At 43.2% G+C, this 21,575-nt stretch overlaps 1 protein-coding gene across 2 annotated transcripts in view; it reads left to right on the top strand.

Moving 5' to 3' along the window:
• The window catches only part of LOC118508349 (semaphorin-5A), a 132,035-nt gene that overhangs the window by 37,849 nt on the left and 72,611 nt on the right, over positions 1-21,575 (top strand). For both annotated transcript variants that reach the window (XM_036048043.1, XM_036048042.1), the window contains exons 3-4: positions 493-587; positions 16,286-16,385. In XM_036048043.1, coding sequence (XP_035903936.1) covers positions 493-587; positions 16,286-16,385 — 195 coding nt within the window. The remainder of the gene's footprint in view (positions 1-492; positions 588-16,285; positions 16,386-21,575) is intronic.

The raw sequence follows: 21,575 nt of genomic DNA, 5'->3' as shown, positions 1-21,575 counted from the left end.
TCGGTCGCCCCTGCGGCGGCAATAAGTCTCTGGGAAAGTTTCTGAGAAGATACGAATGCACACGATGATGTCCAGATCGAACCTGAAGTGGCGGGTGTCCACCGGTGTTCTAGCTGTTGAAGATCAAGTTTATTGAACCCATCTCAATGTCTGTTTGATTTACACCACCGAACCCGTCTGCAGGCATGCCCGATGTATGTCCACTCGACGCTGCTGGCCGCATGTGTGTGCTTTCGATCAATCATCTTTGGGCGTTGCTTTCCTTGGGACTGTATGTTTGATGTTAGGTTCTGTAGGATGGTAGCCGAGTTAAACAAACATCACTTGATCCAGCTTGGGAACTGATACTGATTGATCTGCTGCAGGTTGCATAAGGATAGCGAAGTTGCGTTCAGACCTAGCACAACAAAATCGATGTCATGTCATGCATTCGTTAGGGCTTTTTCTAGCTAGCGAGTAACTAATTATTACTATTCCCTTTTCTAATTTCAGGATGGTTTCAGTGTGGTTGGTGACGCTCCTGCTAGCACTCGTGTCGGCTACGATAGAAGACATTAAAAATGATCGCAGATTCATTTCATTCAACGGTAAGTGAAAGGATGAGCCTTTTGTGTTGTTGTTGAAGCGTCAAGTGTCCTATTTCTATTTCTTATCCTCACTGTTTGCCAGCGTACATGCTACCCGGTTTCTACTGCAAAGCGTTCTAATTAAGATTGTGCAAGCTAATGTAAAGCGAAAGGAAAGTATTCATTATTTGTGCTCGGTTGTCCGGTCTTTCTAAGGGCACCATTCACGGAAAGTGAGAACACATGGTTACGAATATAGAACGGCATAAAGCGCGATGTGTTCTCGTTGCGCAGGCAGGCCAGCGGCATGCACTTTCGCTTGATGAAAGCTATTGAAAGGCATGTGTGGTGCAGTTTAAAATTCGCGACTAGCAGCACGGATGGTGCTGTTGGCGGTGAATAGCTCTATAGTGAAGAACGTAGAAAAGCTGTTTTTAAATAGCCGCGAGCAAGTTTTATAGACATGAGGCCGCCTTGATGAAGACAAGAATTAGATTTTTTTTTATACTTTGAAGATTTGTTCTTCAACTGGCCTAATACTGGATTCGTTTAAAAATGAGGAAATCGCTAAAATAGCGCAATAAATTGGCTCGTTTTACACGTCCAATACTCCTGTAGCACCATTGTTAGAGAGCACCTCGTTCGATGCGATACGCGGCGGGTTTTAAGCCTTTTTCTGTATCAGTTGCGAAACTGTTTGCACACTTGCCCTGAAGTGTGTTTGCATTACAGCTAGCCGGTGTTGAGCGTGAGGTGTGGTGAATGGCCCTGACAGCCGTTGCAGTAAGGCTTCAATAGAAGCTAGTGTGCAAGTAGCGATAACGCTCGGGTATGATAAGATTTTCTGCAATCATCTGCACCTAACCACCCTATCACAACCCCGGGATTTCCGAGGTGCTTCCATCCACTACTGTCCATCAAACGAAAGTTCTCATGCAAAATGTCACGTACGCGCCGGTGTTAGGGTGTTTTATTTGCTTTGTGTGAGGGCATTCACATGCATGAAGCAGCTATCGGGAAAGGTGATATTTGACTTGTATAAGCTAGGTATTATTTGAAGAACGTACAACTAACATCATCTTATCGATGCTATTTAGTTTATCCTGGGCTATGTCTACGCTTTCCAAAATAGTTTTGAAACCGTCACAGTATTTTAACGGTTTTTTTTTCAAATTTTTCTGAAGCTTTTGAATTTGACGGATTGCAAAATATTACCGAATTCGTTTCAAAATTATACATCGGTTTCCCAGATTGCTATGAATCCGTCCCACAGTTTTACATGGTCGCCTCAAATATTTTAGGGTTCTTTCCTTAATTTATGGATGGATGCAAGAAATATTTAACTTTCTTAATATGTTTGTATAGTTTCTCAGGTACTTTTAATATTATCGCATATCGACAGTTTATTTTATTTTTTCATAAAAATTGTTTTAATTTAGGATATGTCTCACAAATGATTAAATGTTTTCTAAATCTTAAATGATTCTTTATGGTTTCTAAGATAATTATTCTTCCGTGAAATTCTCTTAAAAATGAGAAAGTCTCACAAATTTTTAAAACCCTTTAAAACAGCTTAAAATGAATTTAAAAATATTTGGGAAAAATTCAATAAACTGCTTAAATACTGCTTCTTCTTCTTCTTCTTCTTCTTCCATGGGACTATAGCCTCGAGAGGTCTCGGCCTGCCATTATTGCTTTCTGTGACTTAAATTTACCCATAGTAAAGTAGTCAGCCCTACATACGGGAAGGCGGTCTGGATGGGATTTGAACCCCGGTCCTGCCGTGTGAAGTCTATTATCCACCATTATCGCCTCGGCCTCCGGACCACCCCAAAAATACCGCTTGAGACTGCTTAAATAAAAATACTTGGGAAAGTGTCTAAGCAGTAAAAAATCTCCAAAGGCTTCATATATCCCTTCAATTTGAAAATAACGTTGTAAACTTTTAAATAGTATATCTTGTTCGAAAACCAACGGCAGACGATCGAAAAAGATCAATCAAACCGACCAGCAGGCCAACCTTACTACCCTGTGCATATAACGTCATAAAATTATTAAATAAGAATCCACCGAGCCCAGCGTTGTTAATTGTCGGCCTCCTTTAGCAATCCTTTCTACATGTCTTACTTTCACATCTCATTTCTGCCGGTGACATCTTTATTTTGATATTTTAGTGATGTTCTCTCTCAAGGATACGCTGCTTTCCATTACGCGGAACACAACGCTTGCCCATTCTGTTCCCTTTCCCGTGCCGTCATCGGTGCAAGCGTGTCACCAATATGCAGTTTTTAATATCCACGAATCAATTAATGCACACAACACTTGGCAGACTTTTCGGTGTTCGGGTGCTAATAAAAGCCGAGGGGTAAAAACCGAAAATCGTCAACCACTGGAACCGAACCATAAAATTTAAAATGGATCGTAAAACCGTAAAGCGTCATAACCGTTTACACACTGCCCGCTAACCGAAGGCCAATTAGGGCCATTTTGAGACAAAATTGTGTTGTATAATATTTCCATAACCATCTTCTCGTCCTGATCCACACGCGCATTCGACCGGTCGCGTGCGTGTGCCTCCGGTTGGTGCTTCGACAGAGGGTGGCAGCAGTGGACTTCGAAAATTCGTTACACTTTAAATCGGCCCACTGAGTTGAGACACTTCCATTTCATTAGCCCGCTGGAAATTGGCTGGAGTTTTGGCCGGCAATTTTTAAGACATTCTTCACTTGCTCGTACCGGTACGATGGTGATTGGTCTTGAAAAAAAAGCGGTGCACCGGATTGTACCGGACTTCAATCACGACGAGGTTTTGATCGATTTTGGGAAACGGAGGTTGGCGAAAAAGCGGGCAGCAAAGAGCAACAAGCGGCGATCATACGGAAACCTGCAACAACCGTTTTGTGCCAACTGAGGGGAAAAAGTCAATGGTACGTGTAACGATGCACTGCACGGTGTGGCAGCAGCATTCCGGGCAGCCCGTATCGTCCCGGTACGATCGACCTGTCGATCGAGTTAAGGTTGTTTCGGACGACCGGAGCTGACTGAAATGGAGTGACACGGTATCTTGAAACACCGTACCGTTTGACGCTACACTTGATGCGTGTCTTCGGGCAGGGGGACGGGGGCATCACTCCAAATACAAGTGAAGCCGCCGGCGTATCCTTCTTCTGTGATTGATTGAGCATTTCGGGCAAAGCGAGAGCGAACCGGGGAGTGTTTAGCAGTGGGAATGTCTTTGCATACCATTCAAGGTAAAGTGTGCAGTTTGTCGTCATATTGCCTTGTTTCTGTGATTTTAAGTTTTCCTCCCGAACCGGTTTGAACTTGGCGCGAATCGAATTGTGGCGATGCGAATGGCTCTGCTTTTGCCATTTCGGAGCTTCAATGGGAGCTCCCAGGGGGAAGTTGGGGATGGTAGGATATGTCGTTGACGTAAACGGTATTGACTTTGACTGGTCGGTGTCGAGTTTTCGGAGAGATGCCGAAAACAGGCCACAGTGGTTCAGGTGAGGTCATGAGGGAGACGCTCCAAATGTTAAGATTCTCTAGAGACTGCTTTTTGATATAAGAGATGATAATGCTTTCACTTGGATAGGTCTGGTGGACCAGTGGCAGCGATACGGGTCTTTTACGCTGTTGGATCCAGTATCTCATGCAGAATCTCATGCAGATCAAAAGGTTTTGTTATTCATTTGGAGGCATAAGCAAGTTCAAGAATCTAGAAACGAGTGAGCAAGGACCTCTGTAGGTAGGAGTAAGTTTTATGAAACTTAATTAACTGATATAATTCTAGCCAAGAATCCTCAACGTCCATTCTTTTGTTTTCCTTTATTCAAGGGCGCATTCTAGTATACTGAGCCAACTGAGCAGATGCTTGGAGCCTCATTAACATTGACAGAGGCGTATCTTCATATAAGTAGGCAGTGCGGTCGTAGAAGCCGCAATTATTTACAGGGAGGCGTTTCGAACCCCATAAGGGGCCACGTATAACGTCTCCACAAGGCTTCTGATTCTGGCCCACACAGCAGATTCTTTGTGTTAGAGAGCTTCAAGTTTTATTCTTCCTAGACCATACATCCGAATAATTGAACATTATAAAATAATGAATAAAAAAAGAGGATAAAACATTACAAGTAAAATGTTTAAGAGCAGATTTTAAAAAATAAGGCTTCAAGAAATGCCTAACACGTCATAACTCATCTTGAAAGGGGTTAATTGACTCGTGTCGCAATTCCGAAGTTCGTCTTCAAAATCCTATCCAGAAACATTTTTCAAATTCAGATCTACAAAAATATTAACTTAAATTATTATTATGTCCGTTGCTGAACCACTGTGATCTGGTTTCATTTGGTTCATTCAAAATTTGTCCTCTGCTGATTATGAGATATTTTACGATTGCTTTTTTGATTATACAAAGAACGCCCAGACCGTACCTATCTGTGATGCAAAAATTGGAATCGCTTCTGCAATGGAATTTCGGCTTCACATTAAGTTTATTTTTGGTGTCCACTTTGCTGTCCGCCATTTGTAGTGTGATGATACCTCCGGCGATTTTGCTACTTAAGAGCGCTTGTTGAAGAAGCGTGTGAGAATGTTTCGCATCGCAGTGATCCTTATCGGGGTGCATTTTTCCGGTTCCGTAAACCTCCGTGCCGTGGTACCTTCCTGTGCCTATCCGTCAATGTCATCTTCTGCGCCGAGTGCACTTAGGGCGATCTTGCGACTCGTGTAATTTACGCCTGAAAGAGATACGTTTCTCATCCAACGTGTTGTTACCATCGCTGTAAGTTGAGGATCATCATCATGTTCAGCAGAGATAGAGAGAGTGAGCGAGCAAAAGCGTGTAAGAGGGAAGAAAAAAACGACCCCAAAACCTGACCCTACACCCCCTGGATCAGATGGTTACGATTATGATAACGATAATGGAGAGCAGTTGAATGGTTCGCTGGTTGCGCTTTTAAAAGTAAGTAAAGCGAGAGGGAGAGAGAGAAAAAAAGTTATCGTGCACCTCGCTTACTTCCGGATCCGCGGCGGAGTCTCCCAGTGGTAATTATTCTTGCCGCGGGAGTTCGTCGTTCGTCACACGGTGCAGTCTTTTGATTAATGACGCTTTGAATTACGATAAATTTTCATTGCAAATGTGACAGTATGCAACACAGTTTGTGCATGGTTATTGACGTTCATATGTGGCTGAGTCGGCGTGTCGTCGCCACACACTCACGCACACATATGAAGCTCCGGTCCGGTTGAGCCCGCCGTAGCTGCGGTTTTGATTTATGGCGAAAGATTACGGTTTTCTTCGCGACTCGAAGGTACGCGTGCGCTGGTCGCGGGTTGTGATGGCCGGCTTTTCTTCCGTCAGAGTACGTCCATCAGCATTTTCATGGGGGGAAAGGGGGTTGATCTATCGTACGATTGCGGGTTCGAAATAGCGGGTTGTATCAGTGAACAAATCGATGTCTCGAACTGGCCACAGCCGATGCTACATACTTGCCATGGTTCACCTCTCGCCCGGACACGTCTCGGTATCGATTTTCCCGCAACAGACCGGTGGACTGCATACCTGTGCAGCTTCCTTTTGCGGACGGCCCAGTACCGGTCAATCGGTATGGAAGCCATGTACGGCAGGGCTACAGGTAGCGGTCCTCCGGTGACCGGTGAGAAGCAATGCGAAGGAAAAGCAACATGCACATACACTTCGATCTCGATCTTGATTCTCCCGTCATCGTCATGTTCGCGTCCCCCCGCATCCCTTTCTCCTGAAGCTTCCCCTCTAGCCCCACCGTAGCTATATAACTGTCAATTTGTACGTCCGTCATGTGCATGGAAGGCGATAACACCCAGCAAACTGGTATAAGGAGCAACAAACAGAAGCGTTCCTTGAATGGTGTGATTTTGAGCAGAATCTCGGAATCTCAATCATCCATTGAGCGGTCGGAATCGAGTGAAGAGGAAAGCTTATGTCAATATGGTAGTAAGGCGCACTTGAAAGGCACCATTTTTTTTGCGCATTTGCGTACAGCAGCAACAACATCTCCAACAACAAGACTTTCATTGCCAAGGTAGCAGAAGCCTCGAAGAAATGATGATGCAGATAACACTTGACGAAGAAGTGGTCATCTCCCAGCCTTCAGTTACCTCTCAGTTCATCATCTACCACAATGATGGAATTTTTAAATCAAATAAATGATTTAAACCATACACAGACCACAACCACACACGCCCCTAAGGGTTGTTGGCCCGGTGTAAATGGTGGGAAATAATGCAGAAATATAATTTAAAACCCATCCTCCAGTTTTGCCCATTGTGCATGTGTTTTGTAATGTAACGGGAATGGGTTGGCGATTCAAGGATGCAAGGCCATAATTTAAGCTGCAACTCGTAGCAGGAGCACATCATCGTACCACCACACCAAAAACAATGCTGATGAGAGAGCAAAAGCATAAAGCAACAGTCAGACAACGACCTTTAGGGACGTGCAGCAAGTAAGAAAAAGAAAACTGGAAGATTGCTACCGGGGAAGTAAAAATTAAATTATCAAAATTAAGGCCATAAATGTGTAATCAATTATTAAGGCGATGAAACTGCACGAGTCCACTCGATTTGCCGATGGGTGTATGCACATGTGAATGAATTCTTGTTTTTCCCCTTTCTAGAACGGTTTTTTGTTGGGAAACTTTATTGTGGTTTCGCGAATGACCCATTTTCTCATGCCTCCTCTCATCTTGCATCTTGTTGCATTATTGACAGAAGGGCTCAAATTCGCATTCTCCCTAGGGCCTGCGGTCAACTGTGTAACTCAAAACAGGTTGGCGAAAGAACGTTCACACAGCGAAAGTCTTGCTGGTTCTCGGTTTGGACGTCGTCTCTGCTTACTTTCTTTCTCGAAGTGACGAATTACACAAATTACACTTTCTTTCACCTTCGCCTTCGTGAGAAAGGACGCGCCCGAAACCTTGAGACGTTTGACGAGTTCTCGTTGACTACAACGGTCCCGGTGAAGGGTCCGAATGGTCCAGTTGTAATAACTGGATGTTTTCATGATAATTGAACACGATTTAATTACTATCCACTTCGAATCAATCTTATTTAAGCGCTGGTGAATAAGAAAGCACGAGTAAAAAAGATTGCTTTCGCACAATCCAATAACGATTTGCGGTGATTTTCTTTAGGGTGTATGTTATTGACTTCCCAGTTTTTTTAGTAAGGAAATGCAGGGTTTTCAACGATGAAGAAGTTAAGCATAATTTTCTGAATGTAGTATTGTTAATTAAGACGACCCAACAAGCTAGAACACGTCATTCATTTCGAGTCTTCGGATGTCTTCTGCTATGCACCTCTTGTAACGCCTGAAGTTCGTTTCACACTAGAGAGAGATCATTTGTAGGCTATTGTTTTTACACTCGCTCAAATAAGACAACTCTACTGGTTAAGCTCAGGACTTCCAGAGGGCCTAAACTATCCCTGGGTGAAAGCTTCATGATTTGTATTGTGCGATTCTCCTTTAAGACAACTTTGTTTTAACTCTTCAGAAACCTAGGGAAGCAAGTGACCTTTTCAGATCCTCCAATATGCACTTCATCATACACTTAAAAAAGTGATTTTCAAACTGTTTGACGCCATCAAGCGTTTGACTCCAGCCTAATGCCTTTTGTCTGAAAATTAAAGTTGTTCTTCTAGAGCATCCTCAAATTTCGTCTAGTAAAATGAAGCAATTTTTGCGGTTGGAGACATCGTCTGAGAAGTGCAGGGTTACCATTTGTTCTTGCAAGTAATATCTTTGAACGAATCACTTGCAGTTCGGTGAAATGCTGATAGTTCTGGTGAAATGTCTGTAATTAAATTACGTTTCACTTTTGCTCTAAAATTCGCGTAAAAGTCATCCTAGAGGATTCGCTTTATAGATTTTAATTGAAGTTTGGCTTTCCTTAGATTTTTAATTAGAGATGTTTCGATGCGATAAATTGTGGTCATATGATACATATGAAAAATAGTCATATGATAAATAATTTCGATGCTCCTGAAGTATTACACATAAGTAAACATCAACAAACCAGTTGCCGACATTCGCAATTTTCATAACTTTTCCTGCCATTCTGAAATCCAAAGAGTGCTCCCTTTTGCTCCAAGACAAAATACAGAATCGAATCAAACACTGCTGGTTAATCTCGCAAACCCTGCAACTCCTCGATGGCCATACTGTTCTGCACAGTAAGATGGCTTGCCAAAACCTACGGCAAACCACTTTTGACAGCGCACTAAATTATTATGTCAGTAGGCTATTGTTTTGCGCCTGATTGGTTCATCATGAGTTCGATTGCTGTTTAATGCTCAGGAAGCAATAATCTCCTTCACAAAGGGTTTTTTTTGCCATGGTACCCTGTATCGCAAAGTTTGACGCTTTTGTGGTTAAGCTTGGCAGCGAATCGTCCGACGAAGGTAGTAAGGTAAACCACTGGTCGCCCTCCGGGTGCGTGGTACAACCGCACGATGGCTTTATTAAAATCGCAAGCTTAGCGCAGTGTCTCCGTGACTCCGTTCACTTTTCGTTTTAATCTTGCTGCAGGAGCAGGACATTTCGGATTTCGCTTTCGGTGCGAAAGGACAGCGCCACGTTGGAGATAGGGTGAGGCGATGTGCCTATAAAGGAAGATTCAACCCTCACCACAGTCCTGCTGGCTGTTGTTTGGGGACGGATTTTCGGTGGGTTCAATGCATGTTTACTGATTCGGGTAGCGTTGCGTCTGGGGTTTTTTGGTTTCGTTGGTCACACTTTACAGCCAACACTTTAATTAACTTATTTCATTTTCCACGTCTCTCCCATTTGTGGCCTGGATGACGCTAAACTTTACCGGCGTAGATCGTCGTTGATCGAACGGGCCGCTTTTCTTATGCTTCGACAGTTTTCGTGGATAGCTGCGTGAACGAGAGGGAAGGCGCCTACGGTCCTGCCTCGATCGTGGATGCAGTTTTCTGTTTCTTCTTGATCCCGTTGTTGGTTCGATTTTATTTTTTTGCGTGTGTATTATTGTTGGGCCGATGCGTTGCGCGACAGGCTCCGCAGGCAGTGCAACCGAGCGTTCCTTTTACGGTCATCTTGGTCACGGACGGTGACAACCACTGCGTCTGGCTGTCTGTCTGGGTTTTGCGGGGTTGCTCTTTCGCTGCCACGAACACCAGGGCTAGAGCAGCCCTGGCGCGAAAGTCGTGCCCTGCCACGGAGACCTAGAAGGGGAGATGCTCGCACACTTCTAAGTTTCAGCTTACAGGGTCGAACGAACCCGGTTCTCCTGACAAGGGAGGAGGTAGACACCCGATCCCGGGAGAACCTGTCCCGGTTTTCCTTTCCAGGCGCAGATGCTTATTTACAGGCACAAGGTTTAAGCGCCCGCCACTTTATCCTGTTAGCAAAAGCAGGAAAAATAGACGCTTTTTGCGAGAGGTTGTCTTCTTGAAAGCTCTGAAGCCACCACAATAATCATTCCTGTTTGGTTGCAGGAACTCGGTGAAAATTGATCATACTTACTAGCAGGCGGGAGAGGAATCCCAACGCCTGGAAACGCATACCTTGTAAGGTCAACAACGGAGGTTGCCCACTTTTCACCGGCTCTTCTGCAAGGTGGTTAGGAACCGAGGAATCTAGACATCGCGTCCCCTAAGTCACCTAAAACGCGCGATAACAACTTCCCCCGTCTTTCCTGAGGACCGGGTGTTAATTGGAAGCTTTTACCCAATCGTGTGTCACCATTGATATCCACTCCCTCAGGTTTTGCCCGCGCTGGCTTCTTCAGATGCACTTGACAAAGTTAGCCAATCGGTAACGAAACGTTGGCTAGCGTGTGTTTTTGTGTGAAGGTTTCGGACATCGAAAATAGATAGTGTGGCGTGAACGAGACGACATCGAAGACATTTGAAAGCGACCTCCAACACCCGAAGACCGGTAGTTGTCATGTTGTGGAATTGCAAGCAAGTGGCAACGGTGGGCCGAAGTGATCACCTTCCAATTTCCCTACTCCAGGTTTTAGTGATGGTCGAGTGTCGATAAAAATGCTTAATAGTGTACGAATCCGTGTTATCTGCTTAATGCGTGATCTGTATGTGGATCATGTTTCGATGTTATCTGTTACCATTCTACTTGTAAAAGTAAATGTTAGCGTAAAGCGTTCACTTTGCGTCTTTATTGATTGACTGTACTGCATAAAATGTAACGCTGATGGTATTCAACGCAAGCTTTTGCGTGTGGGGTATTATACTGTTGCAATATTCAATTAAGCGTGCAAAGCCATCCTTTGCAAAGATCTAAACCAAGGTACGATGTTACGACTTCCAGCAACCAAAACCCGGAACAGTATGGCACACGTTCACTTTTCTGCGCGTGTGTGTGTGTTTCTTGAGAGCTGGGTTGTCGCGTGGTCTCGGAGTTATTTCGTTGTTGCTCTATCATTTTAAGATCACAAGAAGTGGCTTTGCAAATGCGCGTGGTCGGGGTTATGATGGCGTCTCGAGAGCTTGCAAGCAGAGCTGCACTGCAACCCCCAATGAACGCGATATGGTGCAATAAATGAGTGTATGAATTACAGGCGTAATTAAAATATCCTGGCACCGCACAAAGTCATAAGTTACTGATGCAACTGGGTAGTGGGAACAGTGTGCATTTAGGCTCGATGCATACGGAGCAGTATTTTGTGCTTTTTAAGAAAGCTGTTTATGATTATTTATATATGCAATATTTGCAAAATAATGCCCACCTGCATAAATAAAAAACGATCAAATTAAAATCACATTTAGACCAACTTTTCTCTGTCTTTTATTATGTGCTTTTGCATTATACAGTGCGTAACGTGTTCATGGGAACACCTGATTCTTAGCATAAAAGAAGAATTAGAAAAGATAGTTAAAATTGGTGTTTTTGTAAGTTGTAATCGATAATAACATACAAATTTTTAAGAGTTTTTTAATTTTTCGTACACATATTTTATTTGGCATATAAAATATTCCTTCATACAACATAACTTACTAGGTACACATAACTACCATTATATAATATGAGAAGTAAGATATTTTGCAGTATTTGTATAACATTTTGTATCATTTTATATAAATATACTGCCTTACACTACACTACGTTATCAATTTTCTGTACTCGAATAAAGCAAAGTATGTCAGATATTTGGCGTTTTTTTTCGCTTTGTTTATCTATTGCATTCACTGTTTGTTGCTTCATAGGTCCATAGCTGTTTCTTCTTCAAAGCAAATACATCTTTTTAATGTTCAACTTTTTTAAAACCATTTTATTATTTTTTATTTACTCGTAATTTCAGTATAAAGGCAAGACACCGAATTGTCAACACCGCATGTGTTGACGATTAAAAATCCGCAAAAATTAAAAAAAGCATTTCCTCCCTGTTGTTTGCCTTATCCCGAGCATGTTCGGTTGAACCATAACATTAGTAGTGAAACATATTTTCTAGCAGAGTATGTCGATAGGAATAGGAAGAAGTTGATATATTATACAGGACTTTGATGCGAACACAATTGTTCCCTCACTGTTATTGGGACAGGATAGTGGAGTATTGCAAGCTATTTGAAAAAGTGAAAATTTGAAACCATATTATAGAAGCAAGTATGCAATTGAGGAAATGTTTCGATTCTGCTGAAGAATTTTGCAATCAGTTTATCAGTATAATTTTGTCCGTCACTGTATATTTATTCGAACAATTTATATCCTTAATAAAACTTGTATGAATATGATACAATCTATTAATCTTTTTTATCACCCTTTAAAAGTATTTTAATTAATCATTTGTTTTGCTCCAGTTAAATTTTTTTACAATTTTATGGCAATGCTGTGACTACCAATGCTTACCTTACTGTCCTAGTACTTGAAGATTTTTTCTAATATTCCCTTAAATATATAATGAAATATTAAAACATTAAAAATAAAATATAAAATATTTCCAAAAATCAACTATTTGTACTATAATGCATCGCACTGTAGCTTAAAATATTGTGGAGAACTTAAGGTTCTCAGTGCTCAGGACCTGAAAATAAAATTCATTCCTTGCATGCGGTGAACAGTATTCGTCTTTCCAGTCACAACACTGTTCCCTCCCACTGTTCCACAACACTTTCGTGCACCGTCGGGGTGAAGTGTTTCGAAAGCATAATTCACAGGCTTAGAACCACAAGCAGCAGCAGCAGCAGCACGATCATGTCGTCAGCTCGCTCGAGTCCCGTACTGCATCCTACATAAGCATTGTCATTGAAGTACTCCACTCCCCCGGGTACATTATGCCACGAACGTGTGCTAGCTCTTTTCTTGTTTAACCCTATGTTTAAAGAACCTTTTTTTTGCACGAACAACGAAAAGGAAGTTTAATGCCCGTTGTATTATTGGCTTGTGCAGATTCGGTCACAATCCGCGGTGACGACCCTTCGATTCCATTGTTCTCCTGGCGAGTGGTTGTCGCTCTCCGGGACCGCCCTAAGGTTTATGTGTGTGAACGACTTTGGCCCGGAGTCTGGAGCCGGAGTTGTGGCTGGTGGAGCACAATTTAAATAAATTGATAAAATCTTATGCAACCCTTCGCGTTGGGCACACGCTGAGTTCAGGCACACCGGGTCGCACAACGCGACTGTACGAATCGATTTCTAAGAGACACTTCGCTCGAATAGATGGTGAATAGGATTTCTGTCGATTTTCATTTATGTTTGGCGAATGTTCTGCTCGAGAAGTTCTGCTTACGCTGGAACATGCCGGTTAGGAACTCTACTTTACACCGCCGCTCGGTAGCTACCACTGCTAGATTGCTCGACATTCGCCGATGGTGGTGATGGAGTAGGTTAACGGCTACTGCAAGAATTGAAACCTTTTTCCTCTCACAGTGTTCAAGGGTAGAAGGGTTTGCCTGTCCGCCTCGATTCACCCCCCGGCAACCCATCAACGAAAGGGCTGTCGTTTATTCCATGCACAAATAATTAGTCTTCAATGTACAAACAAATGATCTAATGGTCGAACGTTGTTTATGATTATGAGGCAATCTTGATGGAACGATTGCCCCAATACGAATGCTGAATCGTAGACCGGCCCGAGCAGTGAGTGAGTGTGTGTGTGTGTCATTCGAACTGGGTGGGAAAAAACTTGGAAGGAAAGAGATCGGACCCGAGAAGAATAGGCAGTAATACGGCAGCCAGTACAGTTGGAGCGAAGGGTTATTGATGATTATTGGTAGCATATTACGGGAATGGTTGCAGAGTCGAGCTGTTTTATCGCGTTTAAATAAGCTCGCTATTCTACGTTACCGCTGCCTAGAGGCCTTGGTCGAGCTGTAGGTTGTATGCTTTATTGTGATATTTTAATTAAGGCGCTTCAAAGAGGCGGTCCCTCTGAAAGAGTGTTTGTTTTTCACTTATCGTAAGGAAGTAACGCTCCTTCTTTCCGTCGCTTTGCTATAATGCCACTAAGCAGAACCCTACGGTCCTTGGTGCAGTCATTTATCTCTTCGAGAAGTTCTTGCAGCAAATCCACCGTGCTGCAAAAAACGAAAGAAACAAAACAATGCATTGCATTATCTTTATGGTTATTGCAATACAGCGTTGGTTCGCGTTGCTGCAAAGGCATATTACCGGCTGTGTCACTGTACGCTAAAAGGTCTTGCAATATCTTCAGCAAACAATACGCTGTCGACAGTTCGTGGCACCGTGGCATAGCGACCAAACTGAACTGAGAAACCCTCCCCCCCTTTCGGAACTGCCATTAACAAATCGGTGTATTTGCTTGTATTATTTCTTTTAATGTGCAATTTTGGAGTGCGCTGAAAGGAGTGAATCCCACTTTGTTCGTTTTTTGTTTTGCTTTTCCCGTCGCAAGGCTTGGTGTGACTTAAGTGAACTATCCCTAAAAGGAGCTGGCAGAGATTGCCGGTATTTGCAATCGCAATTTGGGCGGGCGAGCGTTATGGAGTCGCGTGGTAATGGCGGTGATGAGTATAGTTTGTCATCATCAGGTGTGAATCCTTGATGGCGACTTGTTTTTTGTAGTGAATAATTGTGTCAAGCAAATGTTTCACCGAATTGAATTAAGTGAACAAAAGGGAAGCGTCATTAATTCAGACCAGTCAGCGCTTTGTGCAGCGATTTACGATTAAGTGTCCACTGTTTACGTTAAGTATTTCAAGATCGTTAAAGTCCTGTAAACCAATCTTGATGAAGAATCGTCGCCTTCCAATCTGTGAGCCAGCCTTTTTTTCTATTTCACTGTGGACTTCTGTCATGTAGACGGCCTTACAAGACTACAAGAACTGGGTCGTCCAATGCCATTTTCATGACAGGATCATCTCACCGAAACCTGGTCTTTGGAATCACTTCAAATAATGAGAGTTTCATGAAGCTTATAGAATGCTACTGTGCTTCCAAAACTTCCAGGGCCTACAAACTTTCTGAGAATCCTATACTTTATTGACCCAACGATCATTTCTTAGAGTCATGCCTGCCATTTATAGCTTACTAGACTTATTGTTACCGCATAGTTGGATACTGAGTCCTTCCTATGGGGGAGCAGCCCAGATGAGATTTGACCCTCGGTTTTGCCGAGTGAAGACCAGTGCCGCTGTCGCATCTACCACCGGGCCGCCCCATCTGAGAAACTTCAACTCGAATTGAAAGGAGAGGAATATCTCAGTTTTGATCAGGTTCTATGTCTCATAAGCTTAGGTGAGTTCTGGGACTGTTATTGTTCTACAGTTAAAGATTCTTCGGTTGGGACGGAGTGTCCTCAAGCTTTACTATGATCAGATAACAAACATCATCCTTGCGTATATCTCAAGATCTATGCTGTTGCTGGCGTTGAACTTCGAAGATGAATAAAGTTCTGAACGACTTCAAACCTGAATATCTGTATCACACCTACGTAAATTATTAGCGACGTTACCTCGATGATCTCCAGCCCGAGGTTTCGCGACTTTTGCTTCATCCTTTGGTAATCTTCTGCCAAATAGGAAAACTTGAAAACAATCATGTCTATGTGATCTTAATGCATCAGGATCGGGATTAGCAGATGGACCTAGTGACGGATTAAGGTCATTGAAGTCCCTAAACAGAATGAATGTTGGAGGCTCCATATAAAGCAGAAACGTTTTATAAGGTCCCTTATGAATTTCGAAGTTCTCCAAATGATCTAGATGCCCAGGACCCAACAGCTTGCTTATGTGATTTGGTCGAAATAATCGGAGCTCCTCGAAACCTCATGATCCTATGATCCGCCCTTGGATGGTCCTCGAATTTAACGCTTCTTGGTCTGGAATGGCCCAGGTTGAATTAAAGACAAGCCCATCTTCCTCCCAAAAACTAGTGATGGCAACAAAATGTGTGTTCCCCTAGGAAAGTTTGATCAATTCTTAGCCGATAATTCTCTGTTCAAGCAATGAAGACAGGGCATTTTGAGCGAACATATCAAAAAACAAATTTCTGATTATTCGTTAACAATCTTTACTTGTACGAATTCTTGAGCAATTTCAACAAAAAGCATTTTGAACGCTACTTTTAATTAACGCTTCATGATTGCAGCTACTTTATCTTTACAATATGGAGATTCCTGAGCTAGGATCAAGTTTCATCATCAATGACAGAAGAGTCATTTAGCTATTAAACATATTTTATCAAAGTTGTGTTATACTTTACTTATTTTTTACTAATATATCCTATTCTCTATTGATTTACAGACCTTCTCGTGAGTGCGAATCGGTTTACGGACGCAAACGTGACTTCCTATTCCCGCATGCTGATCGATGTTTCCGGGGATCAACTTATCGTCGGTGCAAGGTAAGGCTACCCGGTTTGCTTGTTACACCATATGCTAGTTCTATTTTCACTATCATACAAACACATCAGGACGATTGAGTTGTGCTGTACAGGAAATGAAGATGTAAACGGATCATAAAAGTAATGTCGAACGATCCATATCGGACTCCGAACGGTGAATCGTCGGAAACGATTTCTTTGTTAGAGTTCTTCGCTCGCAGCTGCTACGCTCACAGCTTACAAAACCTGACGGTTTCCCTCTCGATAGTCGTAACACGGTTTCGCGATCATGATCGTTTAATGAACGATGAAAATATCATAATGACCAGAGTCGGTGTGCAGTCGAGTCCTGCACTGGGAAGAAAAAAAAACACGCCTGTTCCGTTTTTGCAGTGGCAGCAGCTGCTTTCTCCACATTGGCTACGGGCTGTTATAATGTTTTAGCATCTCTTTGCTTCGTCTGCCCGCAGTAAAGATCGTTGTGATTTTTTTCTTCGTTTGCCTCCTTTTATGAATCATTTTCTATTCCTTCCATTTTTGCGTCGTGCCTGCGTTACGAGATTCAAAGTTCGTAGCGTATCGCTCTGCACCGACCCGACCCCGCCAGTCTAAATGGCCATTGTAGGATCGATTTCATCGATCGTCACTCGTGCATCGGTATGGTAACCGATGGCTGGATCCACCGGGTCTGGTGTGGAAAGTAAAAGGTTCCCGCGAACCGTCATCGCAACGGTCATCTTCGGCTTGTTTGGCGGCCCGGGACTTCCAGAGTTCGGCGACGTCGTCTTTTGTGGCCGAAAAAGGTCTCACCTTGCGAACCTTGCGAACGGTCGAGATAACGGGTGAATGGGGGAATTAGAGTGTGGAGCGAAGGGTTCAGCAGGTTCGCGCGTATGATTACTTTCATTTCACCTTCCGGTCATAATTATCGATGCGAACAATGATCTTTCGCAGCAGCACCTCTTCCTGTGTTTTTTTTCCCTGTAGTGATGCCCCGAAGGCATCACCGTCGCCTCGACACCAACGTCCTTACTAAAGAAGGGGGCGCTTTTTTTGTGTGTGTGTGTGTGTGTTGGTTGTGGGAGGAGAAAAAGAAATGAATGGCCACTCGTTGGGAATGTGTTTGGTTGCATCGCGCGATGTGGACGACCGATCCTTGAGGGGGTTTGTCTCAAGATCGCCCACCAGATGGGGATGGTTTTGGGATGCGCGTGGTAGAAATTCTCGCCCGATCGAACTTTCGACACGCCGCTCGAGTGCTGTTTTAATGATGCTTTCTGTCTCTATTGATTAAGTGTGTGTGTGTGTGTGTGTGCGCAGTGGGTTGTTTATTGTGAGGTGTGAGGTCTGATGCCTTGCGGTAACACTTTCTTTAACGATGTCCACTAACGTGATCGGAGGAAGGAGGATGGATGTTTCCTGAAGCTGAGCGTTACTTATAGCTTAAAGTTATAAAATTGAAGTCTGTTTTGAACACAGATTATCAATATATTTAACAAGGTTTTTGCAAGGATAATCTACCAAACGTTGAGACTTTTGAGGACTCTGTCCAAAATTCAGTAGCATCTTTCTAGACAGAGCTATACGAAACTCTATTCTCTTTCTTGTAGATAGCGATGGTCAGATGTTAGAGTCTGTAATATCTTACTCCTGTCAATGCTGAAGCATCAATCTTTTAAAATGTCAAAGTCCAGAAATCCATAAAAATATAGAACTTCAACTTGAGAAGTTGAGACAGTGTGACAGAATCCAGTTCAACATGGAAGTGTTTCACCTCATCCTGAACATAAATCAGAATAGGCTTGATCTTTGATAATCAATTTAGATATCAATATTATTTAACATATTTTTGGATTTATTGTTTAAATACTTGCTCAGGACGTTTAAGCTCTCAGTGCAGCTTTATTCCCCAAAAAATGCCATGTATCTGGAAAAGAGAATGCCTTCAACTTTGTACCACCCGGCCTCTCGGTGCATCCTGTTTTCATCCTGCACCATTTGCCATGTGTGAATGTACTTTCTTTTGGGGGATGCACTTGCACCTTTACCAAACATAGTGGCATCGCATAATTGGCACCGTAATTCATTCCAATCGAATGTGAGTTGATGGAGTGAGCTGGGGGGAAACGTGTTTCTGAAAAGCACCAACCACATGCATGCATGATGTATCGCGAGATTGTTCCCAGTAGGTGATAATGGTAGGAACTAATTTACAAAAATGGAAAGAGCGTTCCTTCTTTTGTTGCCGATGCAGTTTTGGCAACAACCAGTCGCGAGCAATTGCGGCGACCTGGTTGCTGTTGCTGTGAAAATTTTGGGAAAAGTATTACACAGGAACTGGAGTGATTGTTAACGATTGGTTATGGTTTGCGTTTGCTTTCTCATTTGTAATTTAAATGAAGTTTTGCGGGAGATGGTTGGAATAGTTCTTGAAGGACCTTCAGGTATCATGCCGGAATATGGAATAAAGAAAGGAGTTGGGTTCATTTATTTTTTTTGAATATTTTATATGAAAAGCTGTCATTATTTGTTGAAGATGAGAATCCAGTCGCAGAAAAAAAGATCCAGTTTACCTCCCAGATGTTGTTCGGATTTGGTTTGGAATGTCACGGAAAACCTCCAAAAAACCGATGTTCGATTGTCTCCGTTTATCGCCGTACGTGATTAAAACCTTTTTCGAAGCTTAAAAACCATCTTAAAAGATGAGATAAAAATATGACAACTCTCACCCCAAATCCTTTCCTCCATCCCAACTCTCAACACCTGAAGGTAAAGAAAAAAACCCTGTAGCTTGCCCTGGTAAAATAATGGTCAGGAGGAATCAGGTTCCATCTGGTTTGCGTGCAGTTTGTGTGTGTACGGACATTGCGTGCGTCGGGTTGCATCGGGTTTCCTTCTTGAACCAATGTTTCTTTTTCGTCTGAATGATCATGGCCAACGCTGGTGGACTTTGTGAGGTGAACAATCCAGACGTTGGTTGAGTGAGAATTATATGGCCGGCTCGAACAAGCACTTTGCTCAATATTAAATGTTGAAATAATTGTCACAATAAACGGCGTATTTATGACTTGCAGCAGGTTGTGTTGTTGGTGGGATGCATGCAATGAGAGGTGGTGTTTTAAGAGGTCTTTTTTGACCAGCCGTTTTGAATCATTTTCCTGCAATATTTTCTTCTTTTTTTCGAGAGTTTGTTACCCTTGGAAGTGAGCGTACATTTAGCTCGTTTTTTTATGCGAAGTACAAGTTTAATTTAAGGACTTTGAATATCGGCAATAATCACGGTTAAATTGATGGTTGATGCATTTTTATTTTACGATGTAAATAAGGCTAATTTCGATAATAGCTTAGCGTGAAATTCGATCCGTTCAACTTTCCTAAGTACCGTTGGCTGGAACTACAGCAAACCACCGAAAATCTCGCTCTAATGAGCACCGGCAAATCCGTCGCTCAATCAATGCCGTTAAGTTCTTTTCACTGTCAAGGTTTGAGTTCGCGACAAAAAAAAAGCCATCTGACTCTGGGACATTCATCAAAGTCCCGGGGGCCTGAACAGCGCGCCTGAACAAAAGGGAAATTGGCAAAATCCGTCCTTCGCAACGAATCGGCCGGGACCCAAGCGCGCATGTGCGATCGTATCGAAACTTATCGCATCTGACGGGGCGCGATGGAAAACTTTCTCTCCGATTTTGATTTGTCCTCCCGTGCCGTCAAACGGACGGGATTGGGAAACGATATTTTATATCAATCCGTGCCGTTTTGGCCGTAGCGATAGAGAGTAACCATGGCACCATCGCCTTACCGAAGTAGTGGGTGATACGGACGTATCTCCCTAGATGGACACGCTTTATCGTATCCCGGCGGCCGGATTATGGTGCTGTTGCTACTTCATTAAAACCGTGCACTGTCAATGTTATCATCCGTCCGGTACAAGAAGGTCTTGTGGGACACTCATTTTCGCATCTATTGAAATGGTGGTGTTTCGAATGGGAATGTGAATGGGTGGAAAATGTTTTCTCGAGATGGTAGGGTTATGACCCTTAATAGGGTGCTCATTTAATAGTTTTTATGGAGAGAAATGTGTGAAGCGTGCGTATCAGATATCAACCCCGTGTGTGTCCCCATAAAATTGGGACTTTGAAAGAGGACTAAGACTTCAACAGTCAGCAGAGCGAAAGCGATCGTGAAAGAGATCGAGTTCCCTAGAGTTGGTTGTGCTTTTTTTTTGTCTCTCAAATCTCTCTCATTGAATAAAACTGTCAGGGCGAATGAATCCTTACCATTCAAAACCGAAATTGACACACTCTGTCATATCAACTCCATCGCCCTAGACATCGTGTTCCGCCATCGCGCTTCACCATCCAAACGATCAACAGCTCAGGCAATTCAGGGCCCTAATAGCAACGATGATTGGCAACAAATATTCGCTTGTTCTTGTGCACCAAAGCGCGCACGTTTCGTCGATGTGTCGTCGTTTGATCTCGTTCGGCACGGTATCGGGCATTTGGCAGGTTTGGCAGGCGGGCAAAGTCACAACCCCTTGGGATGGACAGGATTAGGTCAACCGGATTTGAAAAAAAAATTCCCCGCGTCACTAGACTACGGACACTCGGCAGATCGAAACGTCCCGATGGCGGCTCGCACTTGTCATCTAGTAATTAGAAGAAGATGACCGCCAAAGAGACGATCACTTGAGAGAGAAAACGAAAGAAAAAACCCTCACTCCACACACCATTGGTTTGAGAGGTTTGAGATTTTGTGTTTTTTTTTCTTCTCTGCCCGTTCTTTGAAAATCCATTCCCGGCTCCAGAATGACAATGAATCGTTTGAATCTCATTAGTAATCGTAGGATCGTACCGCGCAAAGTTCCATGCAGGATAGGGAAACCTTGGCGAAGTGGTGATGATTGCGATGAGTTTTTAATTGGATTCAGCCCTGACCTCCAATGCGGTGACTCGGAACACCTTGGCAAACGGAGTGAAGTGGCCAGGGAAAGAACGTTTCTTCGTTTGCATAGAATGTGCTGCTTGTTCTTCGCAAGCAAACAGCCTGTGTCCGAACAGCTTGTCTTCCCAGAAGGGAGTGTGTTATGATAGGGCGCGCGCGTTGAGTGGACGAGATTATCGCATCATTTATCAAAAAAGGGAAAACGAATCGAAGTCTTGAGAAGGTTTGATGAATGATCGTCGAAAGTAACGCGACTGTCGTCGTGGA

The sequence above is a fragment of the Anopheles stephensi genome, chromosome 2, assembly GCF_013141755.1.
Source record: "Anopheles stephensi strain Indian chromosome 2, UCI_ANSTEP_V1.0, whole genome shotgun sequence".
Classification (NCBI taxonomy): Eukaryota; Metazoa; Arthropoda; class Insecta; order Diptera; family Culicidae; genus Anopheles; species Anopheles stephensi.
This window is presented reverse-complemented; position numbering and strand designations above follow the sequence as displayed.